Source organism: Aphanomyces astaci (genome assembly GCF_000520075.1).
Source record: "Aphanomyces astaci strain APO3 unplaced genomic scaffold supercont1.151, whole genome shotgun sequence".
In the NCBI taxonomy this organism is placed as follows: domain Eukaryota; phylum Oomycota; class Saprolegniomycetes; order Saprolegniales; family Verrucalvaceae; genus Aphanomyces; species Aphanomyces astaci.
This window is the reverse complement of record NW_009798414.1, coordinates 35,927-54,238: the sequence shown is the minus strand read 5'-3', so window position 1 is coordinate 54,238 and position 18,312 is coordinate 35,927. Positions and strand designations below refer to the sequence as shown.

At 48.2% G+C, this 18,312-nt stretch overlaps 7 protein-coding genes across 8 annotated transcripts; 3 read left to right on the top strand and 4 right to left on the bottom strand.

Moving 5' to 3' along the window:
* Positions 1–535: 535 nt before the first annotated feature.
* On the bottom strand, positions 536–1,062 carry H257_18283 (hypothetical protein). The gene has a single exon (XM_009847313.1). It carries the CDS (start codon positions 981–983, stop codon positions 615–617), a length of 369 nt encoding a protein of 122 aa, XP_009845615.1. The 5' UTR covers positions 984–1,062; the 3' UTR covers positions 536–614.
* A 179-nt stretch (positions 1,063–1,241) lies between these two features.
* Positions 1,242–3,836, top strand: H257_18281 (hypothetical protein; the record flags this gene model as incomplete). Its single annotated transcript, XM_009847311.1, has 4 exons — positions 1,242–1,411; positions 1,468–1,633; positions 1,702–2,240; positions 2,304–3,836. The coding sequence occupies 4 exons, from the start codon at positions 1,242–1,244 to the stop codon at positions 3,268–3,270; spliced, it is 1,842 nt and encodes a 613-aa protein (XP_009845613.1). The 3' UTR covers positions 3,271–3,836.
* H257_18282 (hypothetical protein) lies at positions 3,387–3,804 on the bottom strand (the record flags this gene model as incomplete). The annotated part of the gene is made up of 2 exons (XM_009847312.1): positions 3,387–3,448; positions 3,486–3,804. The coding sequence occupies 2 exons, from the start codon at positions 3,802–3,804 to the stop codon at positions 3,387–3,389; spliced, it is 381 nt and encodes a 126-aa protein (XP_009845614.1).
* A 799-nt stretch (positions 3,837–4,635) lies between the features above and the next one.
* Positions 4,636–5,846, top strand: H257_18280 (hypothetical protein). The gene has a single exon (XM_009847310.1). It carries the CDS (start codon positions 5,080–5,082, stop codon positions 5,812–5,814), a length of 735 nt encoding a protein of 244 aa, XP_009845612.1. The 5' UTR covers positions 4,636–5,079; the 3' UTR covers positions 5,815–5,846.
* Positions 5,847–7,860: 2,014 nt separating this feature from the next.
* Positions 7,861–9,018, bottom strand: H257_18279 (hypothetical protein). The gene has a single exon (XM_009847309.1). It carries the CDS (start codon positions 8,985–8,987, stop codon positions 8,040–8,042), a length of 948 nt encoding a protein of 315 aa, XP_009845611.1. The 5' UTR covers positions 8,988–9,018; the 3' UTR covers positions 7,861–8,039.
* Positions 9,019–9,708: 690 nt separating this feature from the next.
* Positions 9,709–12,953, bottom strand: H257_18278. 2 transcript variants are annotated; one of them, XM_009847308.1, is made up of 3 exons: positions 12,396–12,953; positions 11,937–12,347; positions 9,709–11,146 (listed from the first exon to the last, which is right to left on the bottom strand). In XM_009847308.1, exons 1-3 carry the CDS (start codon positions 12,882–12,884, stop codon positions 9,764–9,766), a joined length of 2,283 nt encoding a protein of 760 aa, XP_009845610.1. In that variant the 5' UTR covers positions 12,885–12,953; the 3' UTR covers positions 9,709–9,763. The 2 variants fall into 2 exon arrangements, with proteins under 2 accessions (XP_009845610.1, XP_009845609.1); XM_009847307.1 differs by having other exon boundaries at positions 11,937–12,953.
* A 229-nt stretch (positions 12,954–13,182) lies between these two features.
* On the top strand, positions 13,183–17,718 carry H257_18277 (hypothetical protein). Its single transcript, XM_009847306.1, has 7 exons — positions 13,183–13,874; positions 13,921–14,119; positions 14,846–15,008; positions 15,065–15,176; positions 16,134–16,326; positions 16,585–16,829; positions 17,173–17,718. The coding sequence occupies exons 1-7, from the start codon at positions 13,190–13,192 to the stop codon at positions 17,610–17,612; spliced, it is 2,037 nt and encodes a 678-aa protein (XP_009845608.1). The 5' UTR covers positions 13,183–13,189; the 3' UTR covers positions 17,613–17,718.
* The last annotated feature ends 594 nt before the right edge of the window (positions 17,719–18,312 follow it).

Here is an 18,312-nt window from a genome sequence, read left to right as displayed (position 1 = left end):
TGGCTAGAAACTTGGCTTTATTTGGATGTAATCGCAGTGCGTCTATAGTTTTTATCACACTGAAAACTGGTTTTTCTCAATTTTACAAAAAAGTAAAATGGATTTCAAAGTTTTAGACTAGTATCACAATTCGATACCAATTCAAAGTATAATCCCAAAGTACGATGATTCAAAACTGAATATTATTTCAAAAAATTCAAAAACTTGAGTGCGTCTATAGTTTTTGTCAGGACTGTATAATACTCCGGAGTAGCAATTTGGGATACTATAAAGGAATCCCTTCATGGAAGGGTCCCTAAAAGTGTCACGGAACCCTGCCCATACTAAGACGTACTACTAGTAGTAACTTATTAATAGTATAATTCTACGGCCAATACGATTTGGCTGTTTCGACGTTGAAAATGTCGAATCATATGTTTCTAAATATAGTGTTACCAAGACCAAAACGTAAAGTAAGGAAAATTCCCACGCCCAATGATGGGGTTGCCCAAAGAATCAACATGTTGGTACCTCTTGGTTTTCAAAAAAACGCGTTTTCGGAAGAAGCCATATCAACTTAATTGTATCAAAATCATCTGAGCACCATATTGCATCGTCTAACACGTTAAATGCGTTTAACTCCCCTCCATCGTCTGAGCAACTCGCCAGCACACGCCGCACGGGTCTTGAAACGTGAAGTCTCGCTGGCCCCATGGCTGGTCGCGTACTTCCCCCAGCCGTGTCTGGAACTTGTCCGTGACGGTCTTCGTGACGACGAACCAGTCCGCGACGTTCTCCACGCTCAAGAACATCATGTAGTTGTCGATGAACGCCTGCTCGTTGAACGCCTGGAGGTAGAAGGAAAGGGAGGGACCGTACCGGAACACCGCAAGGTTGTCCGACGACCACGTGCAATCAAAGCCCAGGGCCGTGTAGAACGCCTTGGATTTGCCGAAGTCTGCGGCTGGGACGAACGAGCGAAGGTCGAGCGCGGTCAAGTTCATGGGAGGAATTGTTTGTTCCCAGTGAAATGTCCTCCTCGTATCTGTTTTATAGGTCAATGTACGTTAAACCCATTTAACGAGACGTTAAACGGTTGGGTTAACGAACCGCTGTGACAAATCCTGCGTCCATGGGCACGTTTTATAAAGGTTATGCACGTTAAAACCACTTGAACGAGACGTTAAACGATTAAAACGCACGATCGAACAACCGGATATTTATCCGGACTGTTAGAGAGCATGTACAATCTATTTCATGTCATGCGGACCCACGACGACGCACTGAGGCAATGCGCGGCAGACATGCAGACGCCGACAAAGGTGCTTAGCTCCGTGTCCTTGGTCCTCGGCATTGCAGCAACCTTCTTCCGCATGTGGAAGTACCGCCAAAGCTCCATTCCGACGACCTCTTCAATCATGACGCTCACATGGTAAGGGATACTGGATGAAGTTGTCCGAGGCAAGGTCCATACTATGTACTCTGTAGCGCGTTTGCGAGTGTCACATCGCTTGCGATGCTTCTGAACTCGTGGGGCAATGATTCAAGCGGTGGCGATCCGTCGTCTTACTGCCGCGTGAAAGGCCTGCTCTTCCACGCGACTGCGACGTGCATGCTGTGGCAATGGGTGTTCCACGCTGCTGCTTTGCACATGGTAAAGCTGACGAAACAAGCCATGTGCTTCGCGTGTCGTCCTCATGTGTTTTCTCCATGGATGTGTAGGTACTCGTCCGTAAGATGTCGCAGGAGCACTTGTCCGAGCTCCTGTCGTCGTACGTGGTGGTGCTGGTCGTGCCAAGTCTGTTCGTGTCGGTCGCGTTGTCGAAGAACGACTTCGGGCTGGACGCCGCCATGTCCTTTTGCTGGATTCCCCACGGCATGCATCGACTCGCGTACTTCTACTCGCAACTCGTCGTCGGCATCCTCATCTTCGTGTTGGTCATGCCATCCGTACTCGTCCGGATCATCATCCAGGTCGAGGCCCGTCCTTTGCTCATGGACGCGGCGGGGGTGCTGTACCTGGGTCTGTCCTTTCTCGTGCTGTCGTGGGGTGCGCTCAACGCCGTCAGTCCCATCCGCACCACCGTCTACTCTTCGTGTGCACTCCACCACCTCCTCTGGTCCTCCTCTGGCACCGTCGTGTCCCTCCTGGCCCTGCTTCCGTCGCTCCTCCATGACAACAGCTCCATTCTCACAAAGGTAGAACGTCACGACGCTATCCATCCCCCACTACCATCCTCGTCGTCCGCTCCTACTTCCAGGTAAACCCTAAACCCCGAAACCCCGAAACCCCTAAACCCCGAAACCCCGAAATGTTGATATAGAGTCCCCTCGTCCACCACGACGCCGCATGTCTATCTTGTGTCTTCAGGAGGGATTCCATTGCATAAGTCGTCACCTACCATCATCAAGCTGGTATCTTCGTCGTCAGGTCGTGCCCCATCATCCCGATTCCCAGACATCCACCATCACCATTATACCACCGCCGCCGCCGCCCTGCCGCCGTCATCGTTTCCTTCTAGACTTCCTTCGCATCCTTATCATCATGACTTGTGCCAGTCGGCGTGCAATTCTGTATGCGGCACGGCGCTAAGCGTCCCGCCCGATACATTGGCGCGGCGCGACCACGCGGCCGCCATGGACGCGTACACGCACATGCTGCTGGGGTACGTTCGGGAGCAGCTGCAGGACGAAGGGTATGACGTTAGCTCCCGGCACATGAGCACGTTTCTATCGACATTGGAGCGCTCCATCCTCCCGACGTCCACGGATATACATCATCATCAGTCTATGGTCGTCACGGATTCAAAGGTCAAGCTCAACCAAATGCTGGAAGAGTACCGCCGAGATAACCACGCGTCGTTTGTCCATGGAGACGGGGATGAGAATGGGGATGGGGATCGGAAGATGGGGATCGACATGGATGTGGACCAGCGGCTGAATCAAGCGATGGAGCGACTGCATCGAGAGCTGCCGTCGACGCGCGGCATGGCGGCGGTAGATGTGGATGTGAAGGTGGCCAAGTCTGTCTTTGACCAGCATGGAAGCAGCTCCCATCAAGGAAGCATGCCGCCGGTGTGCACGAATGGGAGCTTTGCCGGCAGTGTCGACCTCGACATGCTCCTCGCCGCGGCCAAGGCCAAATATGCCGCAACGAGCAGTCACCTGGATGACGACGAGTATGACGACGAGAGCGACGTCGATGACGAAGAGGAGGACGAGGACGACTTGGACGCGCAAATGGAAGCCGCGAGGGCGAGATGGCGCGCCGCGGAAGAACGAGCACAGTAAAGCAGCGTTTTGATTCCATGCGAACAAGGCAATATGAGGATGGGTGGGGGGTTGATCCAATGGAGATGTGTCTCCATCGGAAGCAACGGTGTAATACATGTTAAACCCAATGAAGTCTACACACTCGTTTTCTTGTACGTCGTCGATGGCGGTGGCAGCAGGCAATTCCCCGCGGTCGCTTTTGGAACTCATTCGTGTCCGCTTGATATGGGGACCAGTGTTGTTGTTCTCGGTGGAATCGTTTCGTTCAGCTTCCAACTTGCTGAACATGGCCGATATATCGTCCACGTGGCGGCTGTCGGCATCATCGTCGCGACTGGACTTGGACGAACGAGATCGCTTCCGAGATTGTTGTTGCGACGAGTCTTGCGCCGCATGATGATGGGGTTGCTCCAAAGCAGAGAAAAGGGAGCTGACGTCGTCCACATTCGACGCATCTTGGTCAAAGGACTCATATATGATGTTCATCTTCAGGAAGTCCTGGCTCGACGGCATTCTCCATGCCGGCAAGGCCGAGTCGGCGGCAGTTGTCATGAGATCTGCCAAGGAACGATGGATTTCGACTGTGAGGAAACACATGTTGTAATAAAAAAGCCACCAACTATTTATTTAAATCAGTAATAATACCTTGATACACTATAATAGTATGTGTGAATCGGCTCACTGTCAATTAATGGGTCCAATTGCTGGACCACAGGATTGGTACTTTAACGCTTTAGGTTTAATACAAACACGAGCGAATCTTATAGAATGCTCGTCAAATACTACAACAATATAGGGAAGTTGGCATCCAAATTAACAATAAGCATTAATAATGTACTACGTAGTACATAAGGAAGTCATGGTGGTATGAGAAGCACATGATAGTGTTTGTGCAACCTTGAGGCACATATCCAAAAGACGTTTTATCCATGGGACTTCAAACGAGGTCTCGTAAGTTGAAGTGCAAAGAACGAGTTGTACGTATATGTACGTCTCATGTACACTTGTACTTTTATGGTTTCAATGGAATGTACATATAAAGTACGGTCGTACGTACTTGTATCAGTACAACGTAACTGATTTGACCTGTTAGTTGGACATTGGGTGCTCAGCCTGACCGGTCATCAAGAAAATGGCGCGCCACCTTACCACGTAAGCTGGTTCATCTTTGTACATCAGCACCAGGCCCAGCATTAACGTTAGCATACTGTAACGTTAGTTGTTAAGTTTCGGTTCAAAACGACTAAATACAGAAACCGCTTTGATTGGCTTAGAATGTTGAACAAGTGATGGTCGCGACTTTAATACAAACACCAAGTACAATCAAGCCAGTGTTGCAGAATGTTGATCTCTGGCCATTCAATGTGGTCTCACTTTTGAATTTGCCTGGTTCCAGAGAAGAGCATCCTTACCCACCCGCTCAATCCCCCTCTTCTACCTTCCATTCATTCGCGGCGCAGGATTCACGCGACGTTGTCCCAGTCCTGCATAGTAGCCGCCTTCCCCGTTTCGTCGCCTCCAGCGTAACCGATTTCCAGCTCCTGCCAGGTTAACTTTGCCCAATTTCAAGACAATGATGACCCCAGTTGCTATCCTGAAGATGAATCCCCGTGCGGAACCGAATTTTTTCCGAGCTGTGCCGCTCGTCGAAGCCTCCAAGGACTACCATCATCGTTGGTCAGGCAACTCGACGATGCACTAAGTTATTTGAGTACTGGGCTGGACGAGGCGCCCCAGTACGCTCTATATGCCTCGAAATCGAAGACATGGAATGGGGAAGAGGAAGAAGACACCGCCAACGTGGACGACTTGAGCGATTTGTTCTCTATGATCGAGCAGGAACAAACGACCAACGACGCGTGCGCGGTGGATGAATTGATGAGTGAATGGTTTAAGAATTGTGAAGAAGCGGCGATCGAAGTGGACGAGGACGATGCCATGGTTGTGGACGAGATCACCGACATGTTCGACATGCTCGAAGGCAACGAAGACTTGGTCTTGGACGCCGAAACCGAGGACGACGCCGCCGGTCTTGTGGATGAGATCGCCGAGCTGTTCGACTCGCTGAAAGACGCTGCGACGAAGGCCGACGCCGACGTCGTGGACGACGTTTCCAGCATGTTTGACGCGTTGGTTCAAGACGCCAAGGATGCGGAAGACTCGACGGTGGTGGACGAGCTGTCGCGTCTGTTTGACGCCGAGGTGGAGAAGACGACAACGACCGCGCCTGTGCATGACTGCCGCGTTCCACTGGCTGCAACGGGCGTCAAGATTGACAGTCGCATCCCCCAGTTGGGTCAGCTGCCCGCGTACACGAGCTACCGGCTGCCGCTGGTGGGCAACTTTGTGTGCGGTCCGCCGATTGCCGTGAAGGAACTGACGCGTGAAGACCGCGTGGGGCGGTGGAAGGAGAAGAAGCGGAATCGCACCAACATGGCGGCGCCCAAGGTCGTGTTTGAGTCGCGGCAGCAAGTGGCGGCCAAGCGCAGGCGGATCAACGGCCGATTTGCAGGGCTAGAGACGCAGTTTGTGTCTGTGTCGGCCTTTCACTCTACCGAATAAATGTCAGTTTTCACTTGTTATAATAACGTAAAAAACCAATTTAAGAAAACTTTTTTGGAGCCGTCGGAGTAGAATGGACATAACTTTTGAGTCCGTTACGATATTTGAGTTTTGAATAGTGATTCCAATAGACAAGACGCGCCTCTTTCAGTTTATAATCGAATCATCAGTTTAGGCGATGAACTTCACAGGTAAATTTGTTACTTTCTAAGCATTTGTGCTCACATTTTGATAACCAATTTAGGATAACCTTTTTTATCTTACAGTATGTATGTGTTTGAGCATTGAAATTCTGTGTTTAGGGTAAGCGGTTACAACAGATTGCATATAATTTATACAAGGGTATTGTTTTATAGAGTTAAATTTCTGTTGTGGATGAATGTCCATGAATGTCCACCGAGTTTAACACTCACCTCAGATCCAACCCAATTGTGGCCCATGTCGACTAGGGAACTTCGAACCCAATCTTGAATGACTATTATTGTGCTTTCTGGTTAAACTTGCCAATTGTGAGTCATTGTGAAAATCGCCAACAAATAGCCGCGATGATTTCATTGGTTAGAATTTCGAAGATTTGGGCAGAAAATGGACATCCAACTCAGTTTTCCACAATGGGCAGTACGACGAGGTGTAGTTGCATGTTGCGGTAGCGCGGGCGTCCAGTTGGTGTAGTTGCGATGTTTGTGCGTACTGTACATAGGTGTGCATGTGTGCTGGGGATACGAAGAAACTCGCTTACGAGGCCTACGCGCTCAAGTGTTAATGCTGCAAGATTGGATCGTTGACTCAGCTCAGGAAACTGCGTCATAATAGGGTGATTAGTGACGATTCTTTTGTGAGAGAAATCCCACTTTTTGTCATTGGGGTCATTTCGCGGACATTCGGATCGGGGCGATTTAAGAACCGCCCATGGAAATTTTGAGTAGAACACACAATACCAATGGCTTCTACGCCGTTTTTGCATTTCATTCACGTGACGGAATGGTCAGCATTATATGACAGAGGTTTTGACTCGAACAAATAACGAGGTGTGATTGGGCAATACAAAGTTATCCTAAATTGGTTAAGTTATCTTAAATTGGTTTTTTACGTTATCTTCGATATTTCGAAATTTTTGATCCAAATAGGTGCTTTTCGCCCAATATTTTGGTGACGCCAAGAAATTGAGCAAAGCAGTTTGATTGGATGAAAAGAATGAATGTTAAAAAAGGATTGGCTCAAATGTAGGAATAATTACAAAGATTACCCCTAAGATATATATAATATTTCACAGGTCTTGAGGAGTAGAACATGATTGGTTCCACCGCAATGCTCCAACTTATCGTGTCGTCGGTGTCATCGAGAAAGAAGCCAATCACAGGCATCGTTCGTCAGACTGAAATACTAGGATCGAGGATTTCCTTCATACTTCCTCTGTTCCAGGTTAGTGGTGCCATTTCGGATTTCAGCTTGTTTCAGATTGATTACTGGTGTCATATGACAATGATTGGCTACCTCACATGTCAAGAATGATAAAGATATTATTGGTAGAAAAGAATACAAGTTAAAGTAGTGATTCAATAGTAGTGTACTAGTACGCCTCATAGTAGAGTGCCATGGGGCAAGGCAAATTTCTAACTAGTTCTCCTGCACGGCGCTGGCGCTTTTTACCTACATGTGGCAGCTTAAATCGATTACCTCCATTGTGCTCCATTACTAGGCGCATAACACCTTGCAAAGTATGGAAAATGTCGTCAAGAGTCTCAGGACTCAACTCCTGAAAAGCGCTCAGAGAGGCCTTCACGGTGTCATCGATTGATCGACATGCCATCTTGTTTTGGAGGGACTGAATTGCGGCAAAAAAACCCAAATCAAGCTGCGGCTAGGCTTTTGGCTCCATGGCTAAGGTCCCCTCGCACAACATGGCTCTGGAGGTGGCGTACGATGGCAAGCTTTGCCTCCACATCGTGTTCCCGACGGACACGGCGTGGCAAGGCTGTGGCCATATTTTTTTGTTTTTTGAAAATATAAATGAATGGCGGATTTTGACCACCAAAACTTCGTTTTGGTACGTCCATCCAAATGTGGACTCCCTCTTTTATTTTATTCTCTTTCTAACACAATAAACTGTTTTAAAATTGGTTATGATATCGATTTTTGGGGTCACTGTAACTTGCAAATGGCACCGCACCACTAACCTGGAACAGAGGAAGTATTAGACGAACCTATGACTGTAAATATGGTTGCTAGTTGGACGAGACCAAACTGAACGAGTCTATCCGAGGGCGGCGCTGCATGTACATTTCATACTCGGCGACGCAATGCGAGATGGAGAACTTGCGCTTGGACCTGTACACCGCCTTGTCTTCTTCAATGGGAGACAACACCATCGAGGACGGGCTGTCGTCGCTGAAGCTCGGGGACTGGTCCTTGACTTGGGTTTGATGGAAGAACCCGAGCAACAAGCTCGCCGCGTCGTGCGTGTGATGATGGTCATGGAGGACTGCGTCGTCGGCAGGACTGGACGGCTGGATCGCTTTCTTGGCGCTGCGTTTCGTAGGTTTGTCGTCATGAATGCGAACGATCTTGGTGCTCATGCAGTGCATGGGCATCTCTTCGATCCGCGCCAGGTATGCCTTCTCCAGCCTTTCGAGATCGGTTATAGCGTCTTGGATGCGCTGTTCGACGGCTGGGGACCATGGCATCGGACGGAAGATCTGCTTGCCGATGCACTCGTCGCCCGTAAACTTCTTGGTGATGCGCATGGGCTCGCAGTTGAGCTTTTCCGCGAGGTACATGCGCAGCATCGTTCCTTTCTCCAGCGGAAGCAGTCCTTCTTTGAAGTAGTGCGCCATCTGCTCGGCAAACTTGGATTCTTCGTCGGTCCACTTGCCCTTGCGGAACCCTGGACGGGCCTTGCTTCGAGTGTCCTTGTCCTTGGCGCGGGATGCTCCGCTTTTCTTGAGAAGGTATCGCTGGTGTTGCGATGGAGGTAGCATGGAGTACAGCGAGTCGATGTGAGGATTCGAACGCGGCGGAGGACAGGCAGGTACAGTCGCTCCTTGCTGCTTGGTCTTGAGCGCAAAGAGAGACGTGCCGTCGTTCGCCTTCATGATGGGAATGCTCACTCGAAGCGTGGGTAGCACGGCCAAGGGCGTCGGCCGCGGCATCGACGCGCTCGTCATGTAACTCATCTCGTGGGGCAATCAATAACGGAAGTTGTGAGAATGAAGTTGGTGTGTGTCGCCCTTTTTTTGCGTCTCAGTCATGTTGAAGTGTGCCTCGACAGGCAATACGCCATCCGATTGGCTGAAATGATCCAGGAGAAGGTGATGATTGGCTATTTTCCCGACATTCTCGTCGTGGATTGGCTGGATTGCGGCAGCGCAACTGCAACGTCGAAGTGTGTGCAACTTCAACGTCAATTTCGTTCTCCACAATGTACTCCGCACATTATTCGCCTTCCTTACATTCGAACTTATGACCATATCCTGGATAAAAGTCGTAGAATGTTGCTATGTCAATACTTAAGTCAGCATCATTACAGTACGTACTATTAAAAGCTTTGTCTTCGGCGTGCTGGAAATTATTATTGTGCCGCCGGTCCTGTCACACATCGTCGTCCATTTCAGTCAGCTCAGATTCCTTTTGATACTAATGTATCAGTAAAACTATCCTCAATATTTCGGACAAATAATTCGTCAAGATAAGTACAAATGTTAGGAATTGACGGTTGTCACATTCGACCCGAATTTTACCTTCATTTAATTGGACAAAATCTAATTATTCGAAGAATTGCCTACAGTATGATAAATACCAGTAACGTTATTAATAATAGTATTGCTGTAACTTTCTCCTAGTTTTCTAATCCCTTCTACAGTATCCAAGTAGTTGCAATCGTAATCACAACTATTAACACACCAGTAGGATTACTATTAAAATAGTAGCTTATAGTATCTACACTACGTTATTAGTCATCTTGGGAGCTAAACCAACCGTTGGAGTGTTTGTCGTGGCGATCATTGCGATACCAGTCGCCTCCGTTGACGTCGAGGGCCGCTTCGAACTCGCCGGCTTTCGCGACCGCTCTCACCGTGGCTTCGTAACTCCGGACGTCCGACACGCCGGCGCGGGCCATCTCCCCATACAGCTGGACACATGTCTGCCAGTCATCTAGTTGTTCACTGGCGAGAATCGCCAGTCGCACCAGCTCCTTCTTGCACCCGTCCGTGAGCTGGCTCAATCTGGGTGCGTTAAATGCCGGCGCCATAGCCACGACGCCGTCAAAGTCTTTCAGAGCGTAGCGAGACTTTGAAGCTAGGATGAGTAGACCTGTCTGCGGCACTTTGTGTGGCTTAGAGTGCAGACGCTGGAACCGCAACCCTTGAAACTGGTCAAAGATACGACCGCAGTGGGCAAACTCGTTCGAGTCAAAGTATGCGGCCATGAGCACCTGGTAGCTATACACGGTCGTGACCTGGAGTTGCTCCATCTTGGCCAGAACTTGCTCTGCAACTCCGAGGTCTTGAGCTGCCACGTACGCCGCCAAGAGGTGGTTCCAGCTCACCGACGATACCACGTTATTCCGGTTCGCAAACTCGTTAAAGATGCGCTGAGCAGCTGCCACGTCATGCTTGGTTGCCCGGAGGAGCAAGTTGAGCAGCTTGGACGTGCGCGTAAACCCAGGGAGGCGGCGGTTCTTGGCGTACAATTGCACCGCGGCGTCCATGTTGCCATGCTCCACAAGTGTTTCCAAGTACTCTTCATACAACGTGTTAGACGGCCCGAATGCATTGAGCCCGTCGTAGTACAGTTCCGTGGCCAACTGAGCCATGTCATTCGTGTGGGGCGATACCTGGCGACACAGCTGCAGCATGGTGCAGATGGTGACCAAGTCGAACGCCACCGGCATGGCGCGGAACAGCGCCAGGCCCCGCGGGATGTCCCGCGCCCGAACACATGCCAGCAATACACTGTTGTACGTGAAGATGTCTGGGTCGAGGCCCCGCTTATGCATCGCAGCGTACACTTGGAAGCTGGTGGCAGGCTCGAGGTTAGCGTAGGCCGAGATGAGGGCGTTGTACAGCTTGGGCGAATATGATTCGTCTGTGGGGAGCGAGTGCAGGAACGCGTCGAGGCGGTGCACGGCGCTGTCTCGGTTGGACACTTTGGCGCATGACGAGAGGGCGACGCGGATGGCGCGCTCGGGAAGCGGCAGCTTGGCGTCCAGGGCGAACTTGAAGAAGCGAAATGCAAACTCGTGGTGGTTGGCCAGACCCACAGACTGGATCACACTCGCCATCACGTCAGCGCGATCTGGCAACGTTTCAATTGTACGGAGGACACGTGTGGCCTATATATTTTTATATATATGTCAATGGATGAATATAGAGGGATAATACAGGGTATATCTCGGCAGAAATATATATATATACTCGTATTCGGGTCATGAAGTTATATATTTGATACCATTGAGGACATGATGGACGACATAATGCGACGGGATTTGTGTGAAATAGAATTCAATTATATTGTGCTTTCGAGTGAAATTTCAATGTTGTGGCGTGGTTTCTCGTTGGAATTTAAATCGATTTGATTGGCTACCTCCGATGAGCTCAAAATGATTAGCCAATCAAAACCTTCTCAATGAAATTCAACCAATCAGATCGATTGTGGATCGGTTTGGTCGGCGCGAGTATTCGATTGCACCCCCTCCCCAAATTTGTATTAAATCGACAATAGTATGATCATAACGTTGCCATGAAAGATGGGGAAGGCATAGAATAATAATAGTTGGTTTAAAATAATTGAAAACATTTGAACAAATTGAGATAGTATATCTATCATTGGGCCAAACAGTACATATGGTGGTCCATGTCTGTATAGATCTGGGGGTTGAAATATATAAAGAGTAAGTCTCCACATCGTGGTAGTAATATATATATATATATATATATATTCCTATTGGGACATGACAATCAAAGATCTATAACTTGATAGTATATAATTGATATGGTTGAAATAGAACTCAAAATGTGAACATAGGATGAAACAATAATATAAAAAGTATGAAAAAATGGAGAATAGTTGCAGCGAGAAATACTATCGTTCGAGTTCAACAGAAAGTATTGGGACAAACGTACATAATCCCACTTGTCGAGGCGGGAACACGCGGTGAGTACGGCCGAATAGGTCAAGGGCGTGGGATCAACGTGGGCAGAATGGGCCATATCTTCAAACAGGTCGAACGCAGTTGGGACAAACTCCACCGGGCCGTTGCTGCAGGCGGAAATGGCTCCCGTGTATAAATAGGCGTCGATGGCTTCGTTCGAGTGATGCTCAGCAACGTTCGCCAGAATAGAGATGGCAACGTCGGGGCATCGAAGGCGGGACGCTTGCGCCATGAAGCGGTGCTGGAGGGCCGCGTCCGAAGCATATCGCGACGCGAATGTCTTGGCGTCGTGGTGGCGGTCCATGAGAATGAGCGCCGTGAGGATGGCGGGCGCTTCCTTCGCAGTCCACGACATTTGGAGCAACGGCATGGTCGCGAGAGTCTAATGGAAGCAGAATGAGACCAAGAAGGCGGCGACGTAGGTAGGTACCTTGCGGAGCTTGGGCGACAACATGTACTTTCTCGTGCATTCAATGAGGCGAAAGTAGAACTGCACGGGTGTGGACCCTCCGTACAAGTCGCTCTTCATCTTGGCTTCGGTCGGCGCGGCCTTCTCCACGTCGTCCGCAGTCGTAGTAGGCGCTGCGTGGACAAGGGGAGGCTGTTGCTTCTTCACATCATGCAACGGCGGCGACGGGACATGGATGGCAGGGATCACGAGTGGCTTTCCCTGTGCCAAGCTCGGTGGAGGTTGCTCGGAAGGAAGCATCCGTGTTGCCTTCGTCAACGCCAGCCGCAGTTGGGCGTTCTCCACCTCGGCATCATGCAATTGCTTCCTGAGCACGGCCGTGGCTTCAGAGACGGCCCTCTCAATGGCGCCAAGGCTTCTTACGTCGTTGTTGACCTGCACGGACGACATGCCTCTCGTCCACGCCACGGCGGAGCCTGTCCTCAACCCGCGCGCACTTCGATGAAGCATCCTTATTGCGCGTCTGGCAACTTTATTGGTGCCAAATTGAGCTCCTTGCAGTTCTATGCAACATACCCAACGATTTTATTATCACTTGGGTATTGTATTGATAAATTCATGCAGTATTACCAAATACCGACCATATATGCATCACGTATTGTGATTTGGACGTTTTACTCATATATTCTGTGGTACGATTTATCACTAACCAAAGACGCCATATGTACGTCACCTTTTATAGATAGACTTGATTGGCCACATTCTATCCAATGGCATGGCACCATTCCGCACCACACACCAGTCTTGCTTTGAACATGTCGAAGCGGAGCGCGAACATCCTAGGCAGCACGCTCAATGCGGTGGGCAAGAAGACCAAGTCCATGGACGAGGCGCGCAAGTCTGACCTCGCCGTGTCTGCCATGCTCGGTGAGAACCAGGGGCCCCAGTCCCGCGGCCCCAAGCTGCCGACACACACGTCGCAAGCTCCGGACAGCGCCATCGCCGCGTTCCTGCTGGACATGCACGATGCGATCGAGAGCCAAGGGTTTGGGGCGACGGTGGAAGTGGAGCTTCGACTTGGCAAGATCACATCGTCCGCCACCGGTCAGCGCTTTAGTGCGTCCACTCCCGGCGACGCGTGTGTCATTCTCCACGAACAGGACATGAAGTCCCATGGCGCCAAGTTCGTACCCGGCGTGAAGAAGGAGGACTACCATGGGTTCCACCGCAAAGCCATGAAGCTGACCATGTCGGACGCATATGCCAAGCACGACGAGCACCAGAACGTGTCGACGTTCCCAGGGAGCAAGCGGGTGGTGGAGGAAGTGGACTTGAACACCGGTCAGACACTGGCGCCGTACCAGCAGGTCAAGCAGCGGCTAGGCACGATCGATCTATTCCTTCCGCACTGCGACTACGACTGCCGCGTAGCGATCTCCCTCGAGTTTGCATCTACGCCCGTGTCGTTAGAGTCGCTGCCGGCGCCCGAACACCGACGAGGTAGAAATTTGCGTCTATGACGTGGCAGGCCCTGAGGGCGTTGTAGGGAAAAAGCGCGTGTCGGCAGTAGGCAGAGATGTGCGGCTGGATATGACAGAAGTCCACGAAGCTGATGTGGTCATGTCGTACGAAGTGGAGCTGGAACTGCAGCCGACGATGGTCAAGGACTGGCTCAACCTCCCCGAAGATCAGAGCTGGAAAGGAGCGATTGGGAGTGCCGGGGTGCTGTGGTCCACTATGTCCAGGTACTATATAACAACCAGTACTTCACACCCTTGAAATGTCCTGTTTCCTTTGGACGTGTTGTGTCGGCCAAAATGAGTTTGGTCGAGTTTGGCTTTGTCTTGTGTATAGTGTGAATATGGTTTCACACTATTTGAAGGCACACACACACACGACTTCGGTATTTTGTGGCTGAGACGTTTGATTGGTCACTGGAATGTGTTGTGGTTTTTGATTGGTCGGTCGAGTGTCGGCCACATTTGGTGCTGCTCATTCCATTGATGAGCAGCAGTCCACTCCAAATTCAAAGAATTGACTTGATACTATCAAAAATGATGTATATCAGTCGTGGTATAATATTTACCTGTGGTGTGATGCAAAATAATATTTCAATATTTTGACTAGATTTGGCAACATGTGACGGGTTTGCCACGACCCACGTAACTAGTAACTCCCTTGGAATCGGGCTATTTCATGTTTAGGTTTTGGGTTAGTTGGCTTTTTGACTGTTAATATTGTGTGGTCTACTACTCAAAATTTCCTCGGGACCTTCGAAATTTCATATAAAAAACAAAGTTAAAGAGGTATCTTTGTGACTGCAATACTTCAATCCATCGTTTTAGCCAATAATATTGCAACCTTTATTCTTTGTAGCCAATCAAACTCCTTTGCTTGATTACTTGGCATCAATCCCCCAAAATAGGCAAATTTGACTGAATAGCACAATTTGATTTATCGACATTTATTAGACACTTTATGGTTCAAGCATCGCAAGCGTACAAGCAGTCGTGGGACGTGGTGGACCCTGACAATACATTGCGCCATGCATATCAGCGCCATTTTGACAACCCGCAGAAGTTTCCAGGCACGATGCCCGTGGGGTTTGCTCGCTGGCACATTCCAACCGTCCGGGTACTTTGAATTGCACTGCAACAATCCCAGCAACTTTTTTATTTATATTTTTATAGGATCGAGACTACTTTTGCTCAGAAAAGACCGACGGCGTCCGGTACTTTTTGGTCGCGGCCAACAACAAGGTGGTGCTGGTCGACCGGTCCAACTTGCCGTTTACGGCTCCAGGTACTCACGTTATGATATACTGTGATCACGTCATGGATATGTCATATACACGCGTGATCACGTCCTCGAAATGTGACAAATATATCAAGATACTATAATTTAATTTTAAATATTATTTTAACAATAAAAATATTGTTATTATTTATTATTTATTATGTTTTATGATCAAACTTTTATAATTTATAGAATAAATAATATTATTTAAATCTTAAAGTGTGCTCGAAATGTGATATGTCGTATATGGGTGATCACGTCATCAAGACATGATATGTCATACTGTGCCATACAAGTGATATATATATATATATATCATCATGCTTGTGATCCAAACGAGTGTCTGGTTGAAATGATATTTCGAATTTGAGCTTTTTTGCTGATTCGCCAAATCCTATCTCTATCGATTCTTTGCACTGAGTTTATTTTGTATATATAAAGGGGTGTCCTGTGGGGCTTGGAATCACATTACTAATTGAAGTTCAAACGCACTATTTAGATGTGTACAATATCATTTCCTGCAATCTGATTGGCTCAATTCTTCTGCCGTGTAGTCTGTCTTGTGTACATTTATCATTTGGTTGGTGTCGATTCATTCATTCTTCATGTCGCTCCAGTGAACCACACATCCTTATTTCGATTTTTTAAAATATATCAGCTTGGCTCCTTGCTTTTTCAATCTCCAGTTTCGACTATAAACAGCAACAATATGCAATCAAGTATTGTCGATTTGATATACAAATTTGGGGTGCAATCGAATAATCGCACTGACCAAACCGATCCACAATCGATGATCTGATTGGTTGTTGAATTTCATTGAGAAGGTTTTGATTGGCTAATAATGTTGAGCTCATCTGAAGTAGCCAATCAAATCGATTTAAATTCCAACGAGAAACCACAACACAATGAAATGTCACTCGAAAGCACAATAATATATTTTGATGCTCATGACACATTGAGTAGGGTTGGACGCGCTGTCGTGGCTCGTTCCTGACGGCACCGTTTTGGACGGGGAATACGTTTTGCATCAGAAACAGCAGCGATTCATCTTTATGGCATTTGATATTGTGGCAGTGGGCCCGTCGCACGCCGACTCGTGCGTGAAAAAGACCTTCCGGGACCGGCTCAACGTATTATTTCACTTTCTTTCCGAAGAGTACGAATACATATTGTGCTTTCGAGTGACATTTCATTGTGTTGTGCTCTCGTTGGAATTTAAATCGATTTGATTGGTTACACTTCAGATGAGCTCAAAATTATTAGCCAATCAAAACCTTCTCAATGAAATTCAACAACCAATCAGATCATCGATTGTGGATCGGTTTGGTCGGCGCGATTATTCGATTGCACCCCAAATTTGTGGATCAAATCGACAATACCATTAATACCGTTCTCTGATGCAATGTATGACTAGAGGTCCGTATCTCCAGGGAATCCGGAGCCACGCATTCCACACAGACGCGGTACTGCCCCTCCTTCGCAAACGGTGGACGCCCGTCAAGGAGATCCGCCATCTCTTTGAAAATATCAAGTCCATGAAGCTCGCCAACACGGCCAAGACTCGCGTCCGCGTCTACTCGGACGACAAGCGCGAGCATTTCACCGACGGCGTCGTGTTTTGCCCAGGCCAGTCGCCATATGTCAGCTTTTCCCACCAAGGTACGAGATATGATGGTCCTTAAAGCGAGGGAGTCGGTCTCCTTATTGATCATAGCACAGTACCTCGAGTGGAAGAGTTTACTTCTGTACATATCAGTCAATGTACTGTACTCAATATGGACGATTGAGTACTTCTGTATACTCAATATTCACGATTGAGTATTTCTGTTTTCTCAATATGGACGATTGAGTACTTCTGAATACGATGCGATTGGGTACTTTTGTTTTCTCGTGATTGAGTACTTATGTATACTCATGATTGACGATTGAGTACCTACCTAGGTGTACAAGTACTTCTGTACACTCAATATATAGTGACCATATCCATACCTTATCGATGTAGAGTACCTCAAGTGGAAGTGGAGCGACCTGATCACAATCGACTTTTTGGCCGAGTTACGAGATGGCAGTGTACGGTACAGTTGCTCTGGACCCCAGAACAAGTCGATCGAGCTGGACCAGGTGGTGGTGGTGGACCCGAAGGACGGACCGAAGGTCCTGGGGCTGCTGCAGAGGTCGCCTTCGGGGCACGCGATCCTCGAGTTTGCGTTCAATGCCGACGTCGGACTGTGGCAGTTCAAGCACGAACGTCCGGATAAAGATACCCCCAACTACATCCGGACGGTGCTAGGCTCACTGATTAACATGGCTGAGAGCATCTCGGAGGAGGAGCTGCAGGCGCGGCTGCTCACGCCGGGCAACGAAGAAGGCTGGAACAAGCGCATGAAGGTCAAGCGGGAAGACGCGCTCAAGGAGCTGGTCGGGCACCACCAGCGCAAGTGACCCATGCCACAACAGGACTTACTTCAACACGTGGAAATAGGCTACGTTTAGGACTTATCGAATTCGAAAAGGATAAAGCCGAAGCTTGGAGAGGTTTATGCTGTGACTTTTTCAGTCCTATTACTACCTAGTAGTAGTACGTAGTAGTAGTAGTAGTAGTAGTAGTAGTAGTCGTAGTAGTACAGTAGTACTACGTAGTAGTAGTAGTACGTATTAATATTATTAATAATAGTAGTAGTAGTAATAAGTAACTTACACTAACAAGGAAGAAGAATACTATTAATATTAATACTAATAGTAACTTACTGTAGTAACGACGTACTAGTACGTACACTGTGGTACTGTAGTAGTAGTTAACCAAGTACTCCGGAGTACTAGTAAGGTAATCCATCAATATCGCGAACGCTTGTCATTATATCCAATCCAATGGCTTCATTCTGTAATGAGGGGTTTTCATTGGATATGATTATATTCAGCCAAAGGATCACCTTGAAGTTCAAAATTATGTTCATTTTTATGTTGTCCAATACAAATTGCAACTTATATCTTATTATAATGCCTACAAATTTAATGTAGAATTGAGTTCATTTATAAATTAAAACGCGTCACGACACCCAGGTATATTATTTTGTAAATTAATATTCCAAACATACAAAACTAAGATATTACGACCGTTCGCGAAATACAAAGCCAAAGAAGT

Excerpts from the sequence above, each read along its gene's own strand:
- H257_18283 (XM_009847313.1), bottom strand. The coding sequence starts at position 983 with ATGAACTTGACCGCGCTCGACCTTCGCTCGTTCGTCCCAGCCGCAGAC.
- H257_18280 (XM_009847310.1), top strand. The coding sequence starts at position 5,080 with ATGATCGAGCAGGAACAAACGACCAACGACGCGTGCGCGGTGGATGAA.
- H257_18279 (XM_009847309.1), bottom strand. The coding sequence starts at position 8,987 with ATGAGTTACATGACGAGCGCGTCGATGCCGCGGCCGACGCCCTTGGCC.
- H257_18278 (XM_009847308.1), bottom strand. The coding sequence starts at position 12,884 with ATGCTTCATCGAAGTGCGCGCGGGTTGAGGACAGGCTCCGCCGTGGCG. Across the intron at positions 12,348-12,395 it reads TGTCGCCCAAGCTCCGCAAG|ACTCTCGCGACCATGCCGTT; the intron begins GTACCTACCTAC and ends TGCTTCCATTAG. Across the intron at positions 11,147-11,936 it reads GCCTCGACAAGTGGGATTAT|GCCACACGTGTCCTCCGTAC; the intron begins GTACGTTTGTCC and ends AAAAATATATAG.
- H257_18277 (XM_009847306.1), top strand. The coding sequence starts at position 13,190 with ATGTCGAAGCGGAGCGCGAACATCCTAGGCAGCACGCTCAATGCGGTG. Across the intron at positions 13,875-13,920 it reads GGCGCCCGAACACCGACGAG|GGAAAAAGCGCGTGTCGGCA; the intron begins GTAGAAATTTGC and ends AGGGCGTTGTAG. Across the intron at positions 15,177-16,133 it reads CTTGCCGTTTACGGCTCCAG|GGTTGGACGCGCTGTCGTGG; the intron begins GTACTCACGTTA and ends CACATTGAGTAG.